At 40.0% G+C, this 22,538-nt stretch overlaps 1 protein-coding gene across 1 annotated transcript in view; it reads right to left on the reverse strand.

Moving 5' to 3' along the window:
- Positions 1-22,538, reverse strand: part of tmeff2a (transmembrane protein with EGF-like and two follistatin-like domains 2a) — a 134,286-nt gene that overhangs the window by 60,683 nt on the left and 51,065 nt on the right. Inside the window, exons 3-4 of the mRNA XM_026145780.2 lie at positions 20,038-20,167; positions 4,181-4,207 (exon numbers count right to left, since the gene is read on the reverse strand). Of these exons, the coding sequence (XP_026001565.1) occupies positions 4,181-4,207; positions 20,038-20,167 (157 nt within the window). The remainder of the gene's footprint in view (positions 1-4,180; positions 4,208-20,037; positions 20,168-22,538) is intronic.

Below are 22,538 nucleotides of genomic sequence, written 5' to 3' on the forward strand. Positions count from 1 at the left end.
CCCTGCTCATAAAACACCAGCATCTTCTTCCACCTCTGGCAGATCCCACTCCTCCCTCCCCTCCATCTCTCCTACTGTATCTCTCCATCTATTGTGACCTCTGCTATGATTCTATCTTTATAGGGTGTGTTTGTGTTTCTCCTCCTCCTGTCCTTGCCCTCTTCTTTCCCTTCTTCCTCCTCTACTGCGCAAATACCCTCTCCACCCTTGAGCTATTTTTTCTTAATTGTCTCTTTTCCTCCTGAATGATCGATTCGTCAGATTTATCTGACATTTTGAGAGTGAGGACAATTCTCAGGCTTCTACTTTAAACCGCCCAGGGGTCTTGGAAGGTGAACATTTATAATGAGCTTTCATGAGGATATTCAGAGAAAATCTGTCTCACTTAAAGAAATATGTGAACGATGACTCTATACCTTTCACCTTTTGATCGTCTGATGCTACACTAATCATTCCTGTTGGTTTGGCTGGGATACTGTTATTTTTTTCATGATGACACATGAATTTTATGAGATTTTTTATTAGCTTTTTAAAGCCCGCTGTAGCAGTCTGTATGTCGTGCTATGTTATGGAGTGATGTCCTGTTGGGTAACTATTTTGAAGGACACATGAAGCATGTGGAGTATTATTTTTCTGTTTTATGATACTTAAACTTTAGATAAAACATGTAAAATAAGTAAACTATTCAGTCTGCAGTTGCATCAGTTTGTTGCTGTCACAGCACTGCTCTTTGGCTTAAAGCTGCAGATAGTCAGTAGGTGTCATTTGGCATTAAAACCTTGATACACCGGCCACAGTTAGAGTTTGCTCAGCCAGAACACTGCTGTTTGTTTAGCTTCCACTCACTGCTCGGTTTGCTATAGGCACCAAAAACAACCTGGTTAGTTCTAAAAAAGGTCATAATCTGGGTTCAAATATTCACCTCTCGCTACCTGCATGATGATGACGCAGACCAGTGCATTTAAATATGAAGTGTCACTGATCGAGAACACTTTGTACATATCTCCTGTGACTGCAACTGCAACAAATCAGTCCTTTTTTGTTATTCAGATGTTACACAGCATCGGTAAGATTTTTTTTATTTTTCCATCTTTAGACTAACATAAATAACTGTCTAACAAATTATTTGCATGATGTGTTGGTTGAAAACTCGCTGACCTTTTAATGTTTTCAAGCAGACTGATTTTACCACAAGTAAAATTAATTTTAAACATGCACTTACTGAATGAGGTAAAAGAAGTCGGCAGACTCTGCGCTTAATGGATGTGTAAATTAATAAGTAAAATCCAGAAGTCGGAGGATCTGGCTGTTATTTTTCACTGCAGACAATATAATTGTCAAACACTGTATGTCTCTGATGGCATTGCAAGAGAAATGCTTTTGAAAAACGGATTAAAGCCCTGTAGCACAACTCCAGGCTAACGTTAGTCAACTGAGGTGTCAAACAAATGACCTGCAGGCTAGAACCTGGACCAGCAAGGGGTCCAATTTGGCTCATTGAAAAGTCTAAAAACTCACAGAAGGAGAGCATTACTTTTTGGGGATTTTGCACTGTGTTTTGCACCAGGAAGCTTTGTGTTGTGTAAGAATGCATTAGTGGATCTGAGTGGTTGCCTCAACTGTAAATTTAACCTGAGCCAGAGTTCTGAATTGCTGTCAGGTTAGAGCCTCTTACTGAAAAAGACATTAGCCATTCCTGCCATACCGCGCAGCAATAAGGTGCTGAAGCCAAAGAGCCACTCTCTTTACAAAGAGTCTTGGTAATGACAGCAGGCTGGCTGGGAAAACTAAAACATACTGTTGAAACTGCACTTTTTTTTTTCTTGAGACATCTCATGCTGTTAGTCTTTTTTGTAATTAAACGGTTCATTAAAGGTGAATGTTTTCAGAAAGTGCTAATTTGCACCCAAACACTTTTCGTTATGGATTATTATGCAGTGGTTTACTGTTCCAACCAGCTTGATCAAATTGGTCTGTAAATGGCGTGTGAACTAAAACATTTGCCACCTTTAACCTGACTTTTATGGCTAGAAATAATATATGTACTACTGTAAACAAGCGCTGGGTTTGGGTGGAATAATAGTTCTGTAAATTAGAGCAAACTAACATAAGCTATTCCTTCCAATTTCCACTGAAGTGCAGCTTTTCAGATTCAGAGTTCTTAGCGTTATAGGACTAAAAATTCTCGGTTTTGTTATTGAATTCTCTTCTGTGCTATTTTGGTTCTTGTAAGGCACCGAGAGCATTAAGGGAAAAGAAACCCTCTGACTGCTTTCTTTCACTGCAGATTTTATGGTGGTGTCTTGCAATGAAATGCCGAAAAACAGCCCGAGGAAGTGTGATCGTCTATACAACGGAGCTCAGAGATAGACCGAGCATGCATGGCATTACAAACAAATCACGATGGTACTGGCCGTGCCATTTTTCCCTTTAATCCCATGCAAGTGTAAGCACATTGTGTTCACGGGACATGCATAAAAATGTATGTTTCATTTTGCTCCTCCTTCCTCCTGCTTCTTAGGGCTGTCTGTCCTCCTCTCCCTCAATCTCTACACCACTCGCCGTCTGTTTCCTCTGCTCTGTTATCTATTTTGCGACTTTCCCCAGGCCATTTCTTTGTCCACCCCCATCTTTCCTCTCTATCTGTCTTTCCCTCTCTCGCTTTCTCTCTCTGGTTGACCTAGCACCAGTTTCATTTCCGCTTGTTCATCCGTCTATCTGCCGTCTTTTTGGGGGGCACTAATCTCTTTTTCAATCTCTCTCTCCCTCTCATATATGCTTGGGAAAGCTCCATGCATCGGAGTTAATGAAGTAACTGCATGGGCAAACACACGGGAGGATAGAGAGGCTGCAGAGTGGGGAGTGTAAATATATGCATGGGTACAAACGTGTTCTGACAGACGAGCCTGACTACTGTCTGTGCTGATGTTAGAGTTGAATCTTGTTAGTCAATTAAGCAACAAATTAGAGACTTAGCTCAAAGACACGTTATTAATACGGTGGGGGTTTATATGATTAGTTACACAAAAGTTATTCATAAAAAAGTCACTCATGGCTATAAGCTCATCTCAATCTTATTGCAATCAACTCTCACACACTTGTCACTCTCTCCCCAAGCTCCACTGTTTATCAGCTGCAATGCTGCCCAGGCCACCATTCCGCCCTTTCACTCGGCTTCGTGAAGACGGGCACACAAAGCTAAATGAGGACTTTCTCCAGCAAATCTTGGCTTTCAATGTCGAATTTGCACAAAAAAGTAGTCAGATGAATCAGCGTGACATTAGAAAGGTGAATTGTGTAATTTCTGGGCTTTTGCTTAAAAAAAACAACAAAAAAAAAAAAACACACAGTCCCCGGTCTTATTAATCATTTTTATTGCTGTATTGTTGGTTTTTATTTACTATTTTATTAATTTTGTGCCTTTTAATGATGTTTACATATTACTGTTGCTTTTTCTCGTTTGGTTTTCATCGCTGACAGAAGTTTCATAAGGATTTTGATAGATATGAGCTGCTAGTGACCTGCTAGCCACTTTGCCTTTGTTAGCTTCTTTAAAATGTCCAGTTCACCTGTGTGAGCGTTATTCAGGTGTTTAGTTTTCTTGTCTATTTGTGTTCCTCCAGTCTATTTTAGTGAAGTCTGGTGAACGATGTCGTCACTCGCAGCAAAGCATTTCCATGCCAACAACATGTGAGCATGTGGCTGTGAGTGTGTGTGTGTGTATAAGTATTTGCATATGCCACTGTGCGTGTGTTGTGCATTGGCTTATAATCCCAGACCAGCTGACTATTGCATCTTTAGATGTTATTAATTCACTTGGTTTTATCTCTCTATTAATTTAATCTATGTATATACTCATGCTACAGTCTTGATGCTAGTGCATTTGTGTAGCAAATTGTCTGGTATGAAATATGCTTTATAAATAAAGTTTTGCTTTAGTACATGAATTCAATTAGATTAAACGTTAGCATGAATAAAATAATAAGTGAAGCTAATGATGTTAAGAGAACATGTTTTTAATTGGTTTATCATATTATGAAATTAAAATACATTGAAGTCAGCCCCTCATACTCAATAATAAATACAGTGCTGTGGAACACAGCGGGTAGAGAGCAGCATATTAAAAAGCAGTATGTGAGGAGTTAGAGGAGGTGGAGGAGGAAGAGGTGAGTAATCTTACCATCGTCTCCTGATCCTGAGCCAGCATCTGCAAAGGAGAACAAACAGTTATTAACCAGAGGCTCTCACAGACACAGACATTAGCTGAATAATGTGTGTCTGCATATGTAAGTGTGTGTCTGGACCTATTTGAATATCTGCTTGTTATTGTGTGCATGTACACAAGAGAGTCTGTGTGCGTTTAAGCGAGATGAGATTTCTGTGAAGACTGTGCAGAAAGTGATGCCGAGAGACAGATCTACAAAGAAAAAAAACCAGCTGAAAAACCAGAGAGGAGGATGATAGTGAGGTGGAGGATGCACTGATGCTTTGAGCATCACGCAGCTCCCGCATTCTGTACCACAACACCTCCAACTGTGGACCTCTCAGTGGTAGGACTGTGGGAAGGCGCACTGTTGCAAATGTGTTTGTGTGTCAGCGAATCCTTCTTCATGGCTTTCCCACTGAATCTGTGTAAAGCCCCTTCAAACACACTGAGCTTACTGAGCTGTTCAACAATACAGCTGTGAAAGAGATACTCATGAGCACTCCGAAGCTCCGTGTAACTCGAGCTGCTGCACAAAGTGATCTGCTAAAACGCACAGTGCCAGAGCACACGCAGGCCCTCCGAGGACTGCAGGGGGGATGAAAGCGCAGCTCCATATGAACACCCATGTGAGAGGGTTTTATAAGAAGAGGTGCACGTCATGGGGCAACTGCAGTCCCAGAACACATGGAGTCTAACCATCAAGCTGACACTGATACTTTCGTGACACAAGGTTTGGATCAATAAAATACATTTTTGATGGGAGTCGGTATTGCCAAGACTCTCTGAGGTCAGAGCAGCAGACGCTCCGATGTGTCAGGGGAAAGTAACTCTTACACTCTTGTTTGACTGATATTTTCTATAGTTCAATGATCACTGAATAATTCACATCGTTATAATCGTGAGTACTGTGTTATGCGTTCACACTGGTGATTTTGGAAGCCCTTATGCATAGAATTAGTATCAGTTAGATAGGCAGTATCAAGTAATGCTTCGAATGCTATGAACCCTTAACCTGGCCCGGGGGCCAGAATTGAACAGGCAAAGGCTCTAGTCTGGCCACTGAACAGGTCTTGGAAATGTGAAAAAGTGCCCAGACTTTTCATTTTCATAGGTCACACAGCTTTCCCCCTGCCGTCAATTCCTATTCATACTACACCAAAATAATTTAAATAAAATGGGCATTTTTTAAATTTTAAATTTATATTTCATAACTATGGGACGGTTGGGGCAAGGGTAGTAGTAGTTTCACTTAAGATCAAAGTAGCCTTTGTGCGCCCCACGATGTAAAACGAGTTTGACATCCTTGCCTTAACCCCTCAACCGGTTGAACTCACTAAGAGATATAACCTGGAGTGAAAGAATTCATCATCCTCAAAAATGCTACACTTCTCTAAAAATACAATCTACTGTGAGAACACCATCAGCATCAGGAATAATGCTATAATAATATTAATTTTTAAAAATTGACTCCTCACATAATGGATACAAAATAAACCAAGTAGGGACGAATTTTCATTAGAATTATCGACATCCATCAGCCTGATTCTGAGGTTTCGTGTAGGTGATGTTGGGACAAATGGAGTATGGTTGTTTACTAGGATTACTCTAGCAACGGGAGCTGAAAGCAGTATTACAGTGCAGTGAACTGGGCTGAAAAAAAGGGATCATTAGTGATTTGTTCCCCTGAGGACAGTTGTGAGATAGAGTGAGAGAATGGCCAATGAATATTTCAAACTGATACACTATCAGAAACAACAGGGGTTGTTTATGACGTAGGGCCATTGTCTGACCAAATTTGGTAAAACCTCAACACAATGACTGGAAGAGTAGAAAAGCGGAGTAGAAAGACTCTTCAAAGACAAACACACAACAGAGTGCTTCAAATCCTAAACCCGACAATGACTTCGCATTTGCACACTTTTCCACCATCTGTTATTTGGTTAGATGCCTGAAATAAACCCATTTCTTCATGTTTTCTTTTACATTATGACATAAGTGTGAATTTCTAAGCTTTTTGTGTCTCAGAGAAGACATTTTCTAACAATAGACTACAGAAGTTGTCATGGACTTTCAACATGATCAAGCTAAACACACAAGCTCAATGGCAGTGACAATGACATGTACATATACACCAATCAGGCATAACATTATGTCTGCTGACAGGTGAAGTGAATACTGTTGGATGGTGGGATATATCAGGGAACAAGTGAACAAGGTTGTTCAAACAGATGTATTAGATTTGACTGCAGCTCTGTTGGGTGTTCCCAGCCTGCAGTGGTCAATATCTATCAAAAGTCCAAGGAAGGAACAATGAACCAGCAAAAGGATCATGGGGGGGCTAAAGATCACCGAGGGGAATAAAGGCTGGCCCGTATGGTCCTGTCCAAGAGATGAGCTCAAATTGCAGAAAAGTTGTGATAGACAGGTGTCAGAATTTACAGTGAATCACAAATCGTTGCATATGGGGCTGCAGACCGGTCAGGGTGCCCGTGCTGACCCCCGTCCACCACTTAAAGTGCCAACAATGGGCAGGTGAGCATTAGAACTGGATAATGGAAAAATGGAAGATGCTTTGGGAAATGTTCTGCTGGGAATGTTAGGCAGGTGGTTAAATGTCGTGCCTGACTGGTGCATACGTACCATACATGTGGTAGCTCGTATAGCTTTTTCCAACTGCCTTTGCAGTTCAAAAATCCTAAAAGTTTCAGTGTGTTGAGATTTTCTTGCTGAAGAAAACCCGTAAATATCATTAACTTAAAAAAAATTGCATATTTCTGCATTAAATCAAAAGGCTACACACAAATCCCACTGGCTTTTGTTGCTGACCTACAAGGCCACACTTCTTGTATCTTGCTTCCAGCTCTGAATCTTTAAAAACACCACTTAAATGAATAAATATTAGTGAATCGGATACAGAGATTTCATGAGGAAGAAAACGTGTGAAGTCAAATTGTCTAGAACCCCATAGAAAATATGACAGATTTTCGGTGTGGAAATAAAGGAAACAATGTAAACAAACATAAAAAAAGGAACTATTAAGGTTGGTACACTGATTCTATGTCAGTAGTAAAGTGTAATCTCATCAGTGGAGCAAACCAAATAAAAAGTCAGATTCCCTTGAGTTGTATCCCGTCCACTGAAGTATCTTTTGGATAAAAACTGAGAGGCTTTTCCATATAAATCAAATAGCAGCCATTGTTTACCTGGTATAAATATGTGTCTTCACATTTCCAGCCAAACATTGCTTACTAAGCAGCATGGAGATAGTGGGCCCCTCAACATGTCAGAAGTCAAACTGTTGTTCTCAGCAAAGAAGGGATTTCTCAGCATCAAATCACAGCACGACACATGGTTCCTCCGGGAGTCAGTGCACGGCACTCTAACATGCTTTATGGAAATCACTTGTATCCAGAAGTGTAAATCTCTATATCTGCTTTGTTAAAAGATGCTACAGCAACTTTACAGCAGATATGTAATTAGCTAAATCAAGAGACAAAAACTCTAACAAGTAAAAATCCTGTCAAAACAACACTGTGGTCCCAGAGGATGAGGAATGCGTCTAAACCACTTCTCAGGAGAGAACACAAATCAGCACTTCGCAGTGGATGACTGGAAAAAAAGTTATTTTTGCTGATGAATTCAGTTTTAGATTTGTGGTAGTAAACAGAATGTGGTACTATATGACAGGAGACAAGCAGGAGGTAGTGGGAATATTTAAGTCTGGCAGTATTTGCTGCTCTAGAGCTGGAGAGCTGCGCTGAACTCCAAGCAGTGCTTGATCCTTCAGGCCTCTGCATGTTTGCGTAGAAAGATTCCTACTGCACCGCCTGAGAACCAAAGAAGACCAAGGAGTGCTGATTTTCAAAGACCTTCCTGCACAGTCACTTCACCTCAGCTCCTTAAAACATTTACAGAGGCACGTGAAGCCTCAGAACGAGTTTCGCAAACTTATGTGTCTGTGTGCAAAAGAGAAACAGAAGCCACATTTTTGCTGTAATCCATGAACATCATTTGGAGACTGAATACTTCTTAAATGTATTAAACAAATCCAAAATATTTATCAAATTAAAAAAGTATCTTTGCTTAAAATCACTGATTTTGGAATCCATGATGTATACCTTTATTAAACTTCCAGAACAGAAGCATTCAGTAATACTGACCGTAAGTAGAAACTTTCTTTTTTGTTTACAAGAAAACTGTACAGGGCACCTTTAATATATATATATATTTTTTAAAAACAGCCTCTACAAAAACTCCTCTGCCTTTCTCCCTACACAATTCCAGTGACCTTGGAGTGTGTGGGACACTAAATGTGCAGTGTTTCATGAAAAGGCTTAGCTTTAAGGATCAGGCTGAAGTCAGAAGGGGTTCATGGGAGATCAATAAAAACCTTTAGTATCTGTACAAGGGTAAAGGTTTGAGGAGAAAAAGACTGACATTAGAAAATAGAACAAAACAGCAGGGGAGAGAGGCACAAGCTTACATTTCTTCCCATTTGTCTGCCAAATGAAGGGTCAAAAAGAGGAGATACCACACAATTTTATTTTGTGAAAGGCACTGGAGGGTGAGGGCGCGAGCAGAGAAGGACTGCATCAATAGATGATAGAATTTTTTCCTAGTTTTAAAGCAACTGATTGGAAGAGGTGCAAAGCAGAAAGAAGAAGAGGAACCTTCTAGGGGAAACTGTTATTAACCTTACAGAGCTGCTGAGTCTGTGCTGCATTGCACACAAACTGTACGCACACACACAGACCTCAGTCCTTGCACATAAACACACTTTTCCACTTTTTACTGTAAATAAGTATTTCAAGTTAGCGTTGAATAAGAAAGAATCGCTTGCCTTTACAGTAATGCCATCAATGTTTGCCCCGAAACACACAATCTGTGACATGAACCTGTAGGAAAACCTTCCAATCACTACACTAAGATATCAGCATATATACAAAGACGACCTGTGTGAAACGTTTTTCCCTTTAAATAGCAAAGCATCGTTGTCAAATGATGTCCTCCTTTTAAAAGAGCCTAAAAACACATCTGATCTAAGTGACCATTCTCTTACTTGCAGTGATTAACAGCAAGTTCTGATTCTGATTCACATCAGTGCAGCACATGAGGAAGGAAATTTATATCCTAAACATTTGAGTGCTAAGTCACATTTGGAGTACGTATGTGCAAACTGGATATTTTGGGGCCAGTATCATCGTGTCATGAGGGACATCAAAGTATACAAGACTGGAGCACTTTTTTTTTTTTTCCTGCCACACAATGAATCTGCTCACCTGTGTGTTTGTGGCCAACAAGTGTGCTTTCTCACAGAGCAGAGGTTTAATTGGAGCTGTTAAAATATTGTGTGCAATCCAGTATGCTCTGTCTGGTTGGTATGGTTCAGACCATACAAAATAAACTCAGTTATATCCAGACACAGGGGCTGTAAATTAAAATGGGTGGAGTTACAAATGTATCTTCTTAAAAAGCGTGTCACAGTGGGCAAAAAAAACTAATGCTGCATCTAAGTTGCTACACAATATCCTTACAGAAATGCTAGCACGTGAAACTTTTAGAATATGAACGTCACAACCAGTCAGTGAATTCCTGCTGCGAAGCCCCAAGCTAAAAGTTTCTCTGTTGCCATTGTTAGCAAATGAGCAAGAATAATCCTCCTTTCTGACTCTAATAATTACTGAAATAAAAAAAGACCTGAATCCAGCTAATGAGATAATAAATTAATCAGGAATGTGTTTACCGGGAGAGAAACGGAGCCAAGGGCCGTTGTCCCATAGGCTTCAATACAACTGCAAGTCTTATTGCAGTCGCCCCCTGAAGGCCACTTTTATATCGTCTCCCACGTGACATTTCCTTCTCTTCTGTGAGGTTGATCAAGAGAAGCACTGGCCAGTGAGTCTTTCTTTACTGCCAAGCGCTGCATCAATGCAACAACGGCAAAGCAAAAGAGGAATGAGTTTAGCAAGATAAAAGTGTGAAATGAACAAGACACCCAGTATCACACACGCCATTGTTGCAAAAGCCAGTGAGACTGGCTGATCGGGGAGCAACATGTAGTCTGTCATGACTGTCAGTCATGAAAAGGACAGATTTCTGTGACTCTACAACTCCTTTGTCCTAATCTGACAAAGTGGCCATAGAAAAAAATATTATATAGCCTAACATTGCCACTGAGGATCAACAGATGCAAGTTGATGTCAGAGGATCTGTTCTCACATCTAGGGTTGGATGCTATTTTAGTTAATTTAAAAAAAAAAATGGATACCTATGAGCTTACACCTGTAAAAGACAGACTGTTTTAGGAAAAGATGAAGACTTCAGAATCCCCAGTTTTTCATGACTGAATGTGCAGGCAACTCAGTAGGAAAGCAAACCTGCATGGGAGGTGTGTCAGGCAAAAAAGTAGGTGCTATCCAAAAAGACTATTAGCACAAAACTCCAGGTTGATGATGGAAATACAGGGAAAAACCAGCAGCCTTATTTGTAAAGCTGTGCATAAGATCCATACTAAAAGTGTACACGCAGAAATGCTGAAAATAATGTGCATAAATAAGGTAATTCGATTTATAAAACCGTGTGTACGCACACCTCCAGGCAATCTTCCATTTATACATCACAGTCCACACATAGTCATCTGTGCCAGTGCATCAATCATGCAGCATTACGCATGAGTGTCACAGAAATATTTATGTTTATAGCAACTAAACTGACTGCTTTACAACTTTCCAGAATGATTGCAACACTCGGTGCTATCAGGCCCCCTGAGATGTGAGGAACTATGATATGTGAACTTTATTTATTTATTAATTAGAGTTTTGCTATTGTGAACTTGGCCTGCAGTATCGGGGCATGGAGTGTGTTCATTTTGCTGTCAGAGCTGTCAGCAGCTTTGTTTCCAGACTTTGCTAATTTACACAATCCATATGTGCAGGTGGTGGAGTTTTGCCGGGGTGAGGTGTCCAGAGACGGCAGAGTGTGAGCAGCGCTGTGGTGTCTACTGTGCGCCTGACAACACCGTCACCTTCACTGCTGCGATTTCCCACACGAAAACTAAATGAAACACTGTGTCCTTGGTGATGCGGGTGGAGAATTAGAAGACATCATTAAAAACGAATTATATTCTGTTGCAACAAGGTGAAAAGTGAGGGCCTGGAGCCTAGATGGGCAGGTAGCATGTCAAAACTATTATGCAGAAAGGGTTCCATCGCAGACTGGGATCTTACACCGGGAATGTCAGACTCATCTTACATTATAGACCACATACAGTATATTTTTTTAGGCTGGACCACTTAAAATATGTTTCTCTCAGTGTAAACAAGTTTAACTGACTTGTAAAAACAAAAATTACCAGATTTTTCTTTTTACCCGAGTTTTGTTTCTGAGATAAATGAGATGAACATAAGAGGACATTCATTTTAAATTTCAAGAGAACGGTGGCAGTATAATGTTTGAAGGTGCACATCAGGCCCTTGTAGAGTAAAATTGAATATTTTTGTCTATACAACCCAAAATGTGATGTCCACATATGTGGACGCCAGGTCGTAGGAGGTTAAATCCGTAAGAAATATGGTGTAAAATTACAGAAAAAGTTCTGGTATTTCATTGCCCAGACTTTCCTGTAATTATAAAATACAATGTTTTGTATCATATACTGTGAAAAAACGAGAACGTCACCGTTATTTAAATCCGTATCTATTGCTTAATTACTTAATTACCTTTGCTTTGGTGTAGTATGAATTAGGGGTGGGTTTTGATGATTAAAATCGATTCTAGCTTGAATAACATGATATCGATTCATTAAAATCCTGAATCGATTTTTAAATATAAATTTATTTTGCCCGAAACACCAGAATCTCAGGTTAAACTTAAAATTGTTCAGCTCTGGTTATCGCCTTTCTTCACATTTATCCCTTTAGTAATCCTCGATATTCAAAGTATCCTCACATTGGAATTGTTTGTTCCTTCTCATTTTAGAAAGAAGAAACAATAAAGTACTTGAATCCTACCCTTCCTGATAGAGCTGCTTCAAGTTAATCAAGTTAATATCTCTGCTGCTTTGTGGCTCATCTTGGCCTCTCAGCTTGATGTGAGGCAGCAAGTTGAAAGATCTGCAGTGATCAATGATGTATTAGATTATCACTACTTAATGTAATTGTAATTTAAATTAAGATAGACTTCTGAAATAACTAGAAATGACAGTGTTTTTTGTACACAAAGAATGAGCAGTGCATTGACTCCTCCTGTACTGTGTGTGAGATTATGCTGACACCATTGGACTGATTCTAATGTCTACTGATAGCACAGAGAGAGCTCCTTAAATCATTTGCCAAACATATGGCTCCTGTCATCTGTCAGTGCTCAGGCATCGCAGTCACACGAAACGGTGATTAAACATGCCATCGACATTTTAACAATGTGTCAGTTAAATGCTCTCTCACCTTTCCATTTAATGACTTCCTGGAACTTATGCGGCACACTCCACAAACTGAGTTGGAAATACCGTGTTTCTGCTTGCCTTAGCTCGACTCTCTCCTTTGGGGAAAATAGACTGCTGGGTTTGTTTTGCTTTGCTAAGCTAATGCTTAACTGCTCCTTACTGTGCTGGGCTAGCACCTGATGGGATAGGAAAGCGGTGCCATCCTGTTCTAATCAGCTTTCACTAGCTTTGTAATCCTAAGAGCTCTTCCTTCTATCGAATTTTAGATCAGGACTTCCTTATTTGTTGGTGACACAAAGGTAATAGAGTCCAGAACAGAGTGTAAATTAGCTTTTTCTTCTCACGAATGTTTCACTATAAAAGTCAATAAACTAAACGCTAAAATAACCACATTGTAAAACGTCACAACCTGTGGTGCAATATCGCGGCTCAAATCCTGCTTTCTGTTCAAACTTTGTCTTCCCAACAGCAAAATAAATGTCTTCCACTTCTTCCTTGCTTGCTCTGTTTTTTGGTCACCACACAGCGCCTTCTTTTCTATAGCAACCAGTAAATGGTGCCATCTTTATTTATTACAAAAAACAGAAGGCAACACTATCAGATCATGTTTGTCTCTGCCTCGGTGTCCTCACAGCATGAAACGGGCACCTCAGCAGGCCTCTTGTTTACTGTTTGGAATGACAACCGACTCCAACGTCTGCCCTGTTGGCCTCGGCAAGATCAAAGGGGTTCGGCGCAAGGGAAGCGCGGACGTCGCTTATGTATATCACCAGAAGAAAAATGGTAATGCAAGATGTAAGATACAAGTACAGCACATTTATCTTTCATCAATGTAATTAACATCAGTACGCAGGGGATACATTGGAAAGTGTAATCTGTAGAGAGCTCTGTGGTTTCAGGTTTAGTATGGGTGAGCAAGAGGAAGCCACTCATGATTACAAAGGAAGGGTCTTCTCCCCAGAGAGTGCAATGTTGTGCCACCATGTTTCCACACAGGGCCTGAATAGACAAACACTAAATCTAGAGAGTGCACTTTGTTGATTTCACGCTGAAGTGATGGCATCTGCTCTAAATATTTTGGAAAAGATGATCTGAGATCTGCAGCTGGTTATAATATATGCCACAAGATAGATAGACACTGACACTACTGAAAAAGAGAAATTTGCAAAAGGCAGGCCCTGGGCAAGCTGTGAAAACGTCTTTCTACAATAACTGCTATATGTACTATTTCCAACCAGTTATGAAACCAGAATTTAATCAGCCATCTCATTTTTAAAATGAAAAAATTAGAACGATAATATTCTAATCAGTTTATAAAATGTTTAGCGCCTTTCAGCTCGTAGTTTCTTGTGGTAACGCTCATCTATAACGTTCTTGTTCAGTCTCACCAGTATCCTCATTGCCATTTCTTAGAGCAGGTTGTTTTCAGCTATAAAGCTTAAATAAAGCCATTTCCCTTGTGAAGACAGCACTAAACAGCAACAGACATTCAGTGACTGTATGATTCACACAGTCTAGAGAGACAGGCTTTGGGTTTATTAGAGACCAAAGCGTAACTTGAAGGAATCACGAATGTTGTGCTAAAGTCACACTAGAGAAAACTTCGCTTGGAGACCAACCAAATTTTTAAGAGCTCGTGCAATGAATTTGTTGTCTCATTGCCTTTGAAGACAGGGACCAGGTCAGTGACAACTCTGTCAGCTGCTGTCTTCAAAGCAACATTGGTGTGTCAAGATGCGAAGAAAAGTCCAGTGAGACAAAGTCAGCCTGTTATTAGTTTATGATTGAATGATGTCGAGTTGGCAACTATGTGCCATCTGTTTGTGATAGATCAAGAGAAATTGCAAATGTGTTTCAAATTCTCATCAAACAGAAATTCACATTAACTACAACCGGAATGTCATCGATTTGAAACAGAAATTCTGAATTCCCTCCAAAAAAAAAAAAAAAAAAAATAGCGACATAATCAGCAACCATGTTTTCATACAGGAATACAACAAGAACAAGGTGGCAACCAGGTGATTCGAATCGCTCTTTACAAAAAGACACATCTCAGGTGAGTTGTGCTTAATGGTGGAACTTGAGTCAGACTGAACTGTCTGTGTTATTTGCCAGTCTTCCTTCACCATCATGTCTGAGAATGATTGCAATCAGTCTGAACGGGACTGGGATTGTTTGGAGACAGGCTGCCTCTTGTCTCTGATATCATCTTGTGATCGAAAGTGGTCGCCCACAGTTCAACCATCAATGGCAAGGAGATCGACGTCCCACTTTTACTCTAGTGTGACTGATTTATCAGGCCACCAGAAACGTACGATCAGACCAATTCTATTGTTTATTCATCTCTCATTGATATTAAATGGGCAATGGTTGTAAACATTGACACCAACAGAAACTCTGTCTGCTAAGAAAATCTTGTGATATGACTGAAAGTTCCAGAAAACAAACAAACATCTATAGAGGTGAAGCTGTTTCCCCCCCAAAAAATAACATTACTTTATCTTTTATTTTTCTCCAGCAGTCTGGTGCATGATATCTCTCACCTCAGCAAGGGAAACAAGTATTGGTGCCAGCGACTTGACATATATCCATTATAGAGTGTACTGTTGCCGCTAATGGGATTTCTGAGGATGGAAATGGAAAGGAGGACAGGGAGAAGCTGCGAGAGGAACAGAACGGGAGGAGAAAAAAGAAGGCTTCGCTGCAGTGGATGTACGGTTAGATAGCTGCCGCTCTTGAATTCTTTACTCTCAGTATCGCTCGTATTATATTCACAGCATTTTAACATATTCACTGCTGAAGTGATTTTAAAGCTGAAAGTATCAACAAAATGCAAGAGAGCAGAGAGAAACTATCCAGAAGCAGCTGCCTACCATGCTTTATCACATGAAAAGCAATCATATAGGAAGACGTGTCTTGGTGAGGGAAGTAGCTAAATTAATTTTAATAGGCATTTCACATGGGAGGCCCCCCGCAAAGCCTTACATTGAAAAACTGCTTTTTAAAACATTATATCTTTAGTACAGTAAGTGAGCTAACGTTTCGCTTACATTTAGACATTTAGTAAATACACTTATATTGATGGCGAAGACTTCAGGACAAAAACTATCAAGGGGAAAGCAGATGAGACAAAGTTAGCGGCCATGATGGAATTACCCCATAACAGGAGGTCCAGTGAGACTGGGTTTTCTGAGTCCCAGTTCCTAGAGTGTGCCAAAGGCCACTGTAACTGCTCTGGAGGCACATGCAGAAAAAAAACATCTGGGTAAAAAATGTTTTTTTTCCTTGGCTCAAAATGGGCCTTTGGGGTGTGACTATTTATTTAAGCATAAGTGGTTCACTTACAGGAACTTAAAGGAAAGAGGCTGTATTACCTTAATTAAAAATGTTTATTTAACTGGAAATAGAAAGAACAAGACTAAAGTGGCAGAACTGAGCTTCCTCTGAAGGGTGTCTGTGCTCAGTCTTAGAGATGGGATGAGGAGCCTAGTCATTAGCAACAGGCTCAGAGCAGAGTCGCTGCTCCTTTGCATTGAAAGGAACCAGTCGGGGTGGTTCAGGTGATGGAGACTCGTGGGCAGACCCTGGAGAGTTAATGTCTCACAGCTGGCTCGGAAACATCTCTCCTCCTTGGGCGAGCTGAAATCTTTGCTTAGACAGCTGCCACCATGACCTGGACTCAAATGAGCAGTGGAAAATTGGATGGCTGGATGTTTGAGTAAATAGAAGCCCAAAATGTTCAGTATGCAGGATTAACCCTCATCTCTCAACTCAGTCTGAATTTAGTCTCTGCAGAATAAAAGTTCTGACCAGGATATGAACTCAAATGCAGGTAGATCATACCCGCTTTCCTTTTATTTGTTCTTAAAATCTTAATATCCCAAGACAGCTGGCCAACCACGCCACTATTTTTTTTAAAAACAAAGATAAGGCTCTCCACTCAGCCTGTGTGCTTTCACTAATTATATTTGTCTTTTATTTTAGTCTCTGAGCCGCTGCTGTATAAATGGAATAGATTTTAATTTCTGTGAAATTTTGTTTTAATTTATTTGTTTGTCTCAAGCGCTCACTGCATCATTTTAAATTACATTCTTCCTTTTTACTGCCTCCTGCTTAATTTATCTGTTTTCTTCATCCACATGGAACAACAAATGACACCAGAAATGCTTCAAGTCCCAGACAAAAAAATGTAAGTTTGAGAGTGAAAGCGTAGCAAATGTCATACCACTTTATTTGGGTGAAATAAAGAAGAGATTTTGTAATAAGTTTCAGTGATTTCTTTCAGTGACCACTTACAAAATTATATATGCTTTTTTTTACCAGATTTAGCTGCTAGCTAATTTGTCAATTATGGAAAAATGAGCCGCATCTGCCTCAATATCTGACCTTACTGAGCTTTTTTCTGATTAGATTTTGGCTTTAGTCACTAGTTTTAAATGTTATTAAGTGGAACATCATATTCTTTGTGTAAATTATGCTCTGATTTAGAGTAAAACATAACTGATTAAGTCCCTAGATAGATTAAACTGCTATCCTTGTTTTTTAGTCATATCCACCCCCAAAAAACTACACATGCCTTTACAAGTTGTCTGTGAAGGTTCTCAGTCATCCAGGTCATCACAGTCCAAGGAGCTCATCCGAGAAGCTACTTCAGTTCTATGGTCAAATGGTGGAGAATCCCAGATTTGACCTCAGGAAATCACATGATAGGGGTGTGGCTATGTTTCACAATGAGCTCACCTGAAACCCTGGCTGATTGTGACCCATACCTGTTTTCACACCTTGGCTCGTGTGATTAGGTAGAGGATCATTAGGGAGTCCATTGTCCCTATTGGGGGACACTTCCACAGGGCTTAAATCAGGGACTCACCACCATTTGACCCTAGAACTGAAGAAGCTTCTCGGATGAGAGGTGAAACGTCTTCAAGCCATTTAAAGAAGTCCAGACACTTTTCTTTCGAAGCTCCTTAGAATGCCTTTTCAAGCTGACCAATGAAGTTATTGTCACTATTTCCATCTTTTACATACAGTTTAGAATAAAATTTGACTTCTCCAGTCTTTACTTTCTCAGACACCCCCTATTTGTTTACTGGGACCTTGTTCTGGACCGACATGAGAACAAAGCATACATAAAAACAAAACACAAAATACCGAAGGGAAGAATATAAAACCACTGTTCTGCTCTATTAGTAGTCTGCACAGCAACAAAATCCTTGTGTGAATGGTGAATTGTGTCCTCAAAAGTACTGCATGTTGCGTGGAAGAAAAGAGTCCTTATCTCTTTCTATTTCAAAAGATACGGAAATTCATATCAGACACCCTGGCTTACAACCATCACATGTCTTGAAAAGAGGACCTCATACACAAGCAACAAACAAGCAATTTAGAGAGCGGACCTGGGGAATTTCATGTGACCGTGCACAGCCCTACTTACTGGCACACTGACACCACTGCTCTTACGGCACAAACATTTCCACCTCGGTCTCAAAGTTTCCTCTGCTGAGCTGTGCCCATTCAAGGGGACCTTTAATGGACTTGTGCCGGCTTTCTGTCAGCGAGGTTAACTGAGTCAGCAACTGCTCAACTTGAGCCAGCAATACTATCTTGGCTTAAGCAATGATTCACACATGCCTAACAGCAGCCAGCATCACATTGCCAGTGGATTCACTCATTCACAACTAAGCACATTATTCAGAACATGACTCACTAATTGATAGAATCCTCAGTAGGCGTTGCTGCTTTTCCTTCAAGTTTATGCTCATCTATATAAATTTGTCATCATAGGATAAAACGCGTTGCTCTGGCCAAAGCTAATTTTACATATTCTGATAAAATGTGCATGTGAAGAACAATTTTACAGACTCAACATGCAGTTTAATTCATCATTAAATCAGACTGCAGTGTTTTCATTCATATGATACATAAAAAAAAATGTGTGTATTTCAAGTGAAACCACTGGCCCAGGGCGTTAAATAGCTGATTATTGCAGGAGAATGATTTTTCACTGCTTCCATTGAGAGAGTTAATATGGCATTTTTAGACCTTGCATGTGCGCAGGTCTATAATTCACGTTCATTCAGTGGACTGGTATCCTCACAAATAGCAGTGCACGCTCTAAGCACCAATACTGGTCTCCACATCATGGCTAATGAAGTGCCTGACCTTTTCCAAATGAAGACACCCACTCAGCAGCTTAAACACCAAACGATAATCCCAGTTATGTCTGATAATTATGCCAAGCACTTTTACTTTTCAGTCAGTGGAAGGGAATACACTGGACATGATGTATATAACATGATGCCAAAGCTGAAAGAGGAGCGTTTTTAATGCAGCATTTATGCGTCGGAAACTAGCCCTCGATGACCAGAATCATTCAAATGAATAGCTATTTCTATCTATTCGCTGTCAGTCAACATGACTGTTAGTCCGGCCATTCTCCTTTGAGCTCCTCCGAGCTCAGACACACGGCTGCTTCTGAGGATAGAGACGTCACTCAAATCTCACGTTTAATGTGGATTCTCTGTAACGTCAGCATGCTAACGTGTTCACAATGACAACTTGCTGAGGCAGATACTTTTTATCACAGTATGGCTAACAAGCAGTGTAGCTATACAGCACAGTGAGGTTGATGTGAATAGGTTTAGTACTGTTACAGTCCCTCAACGTAGTATTAAATGATTCTCTTAAAGCTACAGAAAGTACTCCTAATAACATTTAACAGAAAAAAAAGTGTTAAAAAAAGGAAACGGCCATCAAGATGATGTGTGATTCAGTGATTTCATTTTCTGCTTTGTTGAGCATGCCTCGTAGCAACAGCATTACAGTAACTACCTATGACAATTTGGCCAATGCATTCTATGGCTTTTGACATTTATTTAAACATTACGTAACGAAAGGTCAAAGCTGTCGAGATTTCTTTTGCTTCTTGTTAAACACACCTAATTTTTAATAAACTGTAATTTAAAAAAGGCCTTGTGGCCAAATGCTGTGTTCATTTTCTTGAGAGATGGTGCCGTGCTTGTGATGAAATCATTTTTTTGCGCTTCTCACATTTTCATTACGCAGTTTTTGTAACTCCTTTGAAATAAAAGATCCGCTGGTAATTACTGCATCCCAGCTACTGGATGCAGATTAAAATATTGATGAGAGTAATAAGGAAACATGAAATCTATGCTGCTGCATATAAAATGTTAAAATTCATGTGGAATTGCATTTTCAGCTTTATATTTGCTGTTGCTGAATCTCATATGCATGCTTACAGATAGCCGTGTAACCTCTTGAATATTTTAAATCCAAACACGGCTGCTTGCGCATGTGTTCAGTGTGCTGGTATCAGAACTCCTCTGTTGTGTGTGTTTGTGTGTAGGCACCATAAGGTAAATGTACATACCAGCAGGACAGTCGCCTTCTGACACAATAAGCACTTCAGACTGCTGCTTGCAGGCATCCCTGCGCAGGAAGCACTCGTTCTGGTAGTTCTTATTGTTGGAGCCACACACAGGCACATAGTCATTGTTGCACTGCAGAGAGGAGAGAAGAAAACAGGTAAGAAAAGGAGCATGTAAAAGAGACAAGGTTAAACTAAAGTGATATAGTGAGTCTGTGTCCTCAAGTAAACACTTGAGCCTTCAGAATTCTGCAGGGAAGCCACTGCCTTCAATTTCCAATTTGAATACGCTTCAATCTCAGCACTGAAAAGAATGACATGTATGGAAACGCCACCAAATACATAACCCGCTTGGCAGAGCAATAAAATACCAGAACTTTAAAGCAACAGCTGATGCCTACATCGCTCACATTGCACATTTATGGAGCGACCAACAGCACTGAGCAGACCACTGCTGAACAGCACAAACAGGAAAAAAGATCTGCTTTTAAATCCAATACTTCAAAAAGCCTGATGATCAAGTTGGAATACTTTTCTTTAATTCCAGCGTTCTCCTTTGTTAAACTCACTAAGTTCTTCAGTATTTCGGCTAAGGGGTTTTGGCGCACCTATATACTGAAAGCTTCTTGTACAAGGACAAACCATAGCAGGTTCATTGTTAGCTAAGAAATGAAATTGAGATTTCCATGAAAACAGTGCAAATCTCCACTTTGTTCTTACCCAACGTGGTACAGTCAGATAATATTATAAGAATCTTCTGCTTCCTGTTCGAAATTATAAGCAGATTACAAATTGGCCACACCAGCTTGAGAAACTAGCCATTGTTACCAATGTCAAGTTAAAGAGACAGTGGAGTACGCTCTGACGTATGTAAGGATACATGAATAAAAATGAATGGTTATCCAGGTTGTTGAAAGAAGCTGGCGTATTTAAAAGAGTGTGACTCAATTGGAAAAAAACAGCATTCATTGTTATTACTTGAAGAAAGTGAAAAAATTGAGAAAACGTCAAACAGCACAGAACTAGTGCCCTCAAGAGTTTAAGTAACAGAAACATCTTGACATCCCCTGCTCCTCAACACTGGTTTTCTGTCCACATCTGCTTAAGCCGAGTAGCAAAGTGCGGCGTCAGATGCACGTAAGATAAACTCAAGTGAGATGGGTGGAAGGAAGAAAAAACCCTGCCCAGAAGAACTCAGCAGGAGTGAATTCATAGTATGTACAGCATGTTAACCAGCTAAACTGCTTAGGATAGAGTGTATTCACAAAGCTAAAAAAAACTCATTTTCAGTGTAACATTTCTATACTCCTTCACCATTGCTAGAATTACGATTAAGCACCAGAAACCTAACCATGCAGTACCCTTTTTAAGGGAAATTAACCCCAATTAACCTTAAATATATCTGCCTCACATTAGCGAGATCATACGGTGTTTGAAGTTCTTTAAGACTGCCTGATGAAGATATACCAGTGCTGATTCTAACCGTGATACCTGAAAAAATTAAAGCTGGCACATTATAGCGGATTATAGGATATTACAGTACAAACACCAGTCTAGTCACAGCTACAGTCACATGTTCCAGTTTACTGTGACTCACTTCCCTTTCATTAACTACTAAACTGCTCTCACTTCACGGGTGACTAAAGAAAGGTAACGTCATTCACTTTCCTGTTGCCGTGGTGACTTCATTCGCTCACTTTGAGACAACACAAACCCCAAAGTCAGCTGAGATCCTCACACTCATGCTTTTTTATATAAAAGTTAATATGCTGCACAGTCCTTAATGTCCTTTTTATACTTTTTACTCTGATTTGAATGAGCCATCTGTGGCTGCCACCAACACCACCTTGCACCTACCCCATTCACACCCCTGCATTAAACCTCAAGATTAACAAAACATGGTAACAAATAAGGCTAAGAATGACTTTGTCTCGTTGACTAGCTTTTGTATTATTAGGTATTCTTTCTGCCATGATCATCGTCTATTGAAAATCTGAAACTGCCCTTGAATCAAAGCATATTATGCTTTGTTCACACTTTGTCCAACAGGAAAAAATGCAAATGGTAATTTACCAGCGTAGAAAAGGAGTAGGTGAGCTAAAATCTTATCACACATCGCACATCTGGCAGATTGTCATTCTACAAACTAATTCAAAAATCGGTCAAACTTCAGTCCAGCGTAGGTGTTAAAAAACAAGAAGCGAAAAGAAAGAATAGCTTGGCACGTCCTCCTCTGAATTGTGTTTAATTATGAGCGGATGCGCACATCAAATCAGTACAAGTCTAAAAACAACTAGCACCATGGATTTTGTTAATAGATTATATTCACACTGCAGACTTCTGAAAAGCTGCACACCTCTTGTTGCTCCACTGGAGCAGTAGGAGGTTAAGTGACTTGCTCAAGGGCACTCAGCAAAATAGCTACTACGGTACATGAGAACATTACTCATTCATTTTCCTCACATGGTTTGTTGGCTATGGAGTAAGTCAAGATTTTTCAGATG

This window comes from Astatotilapia calliptera, chromosome 16 (assembly GCF_964374335.1).
Source record: "Astatotilapia calliptera chromosome 16, fAstCal68.1, whole genome shotgun sequence".
In the NCBI taxonomy this organism is placed as follows: Eukaryota; Metazoa; Chordata; class Actinopteri; order Cichliformes; family Cichlidae; genus Astatotilapia; species Astatotilapia calliptera.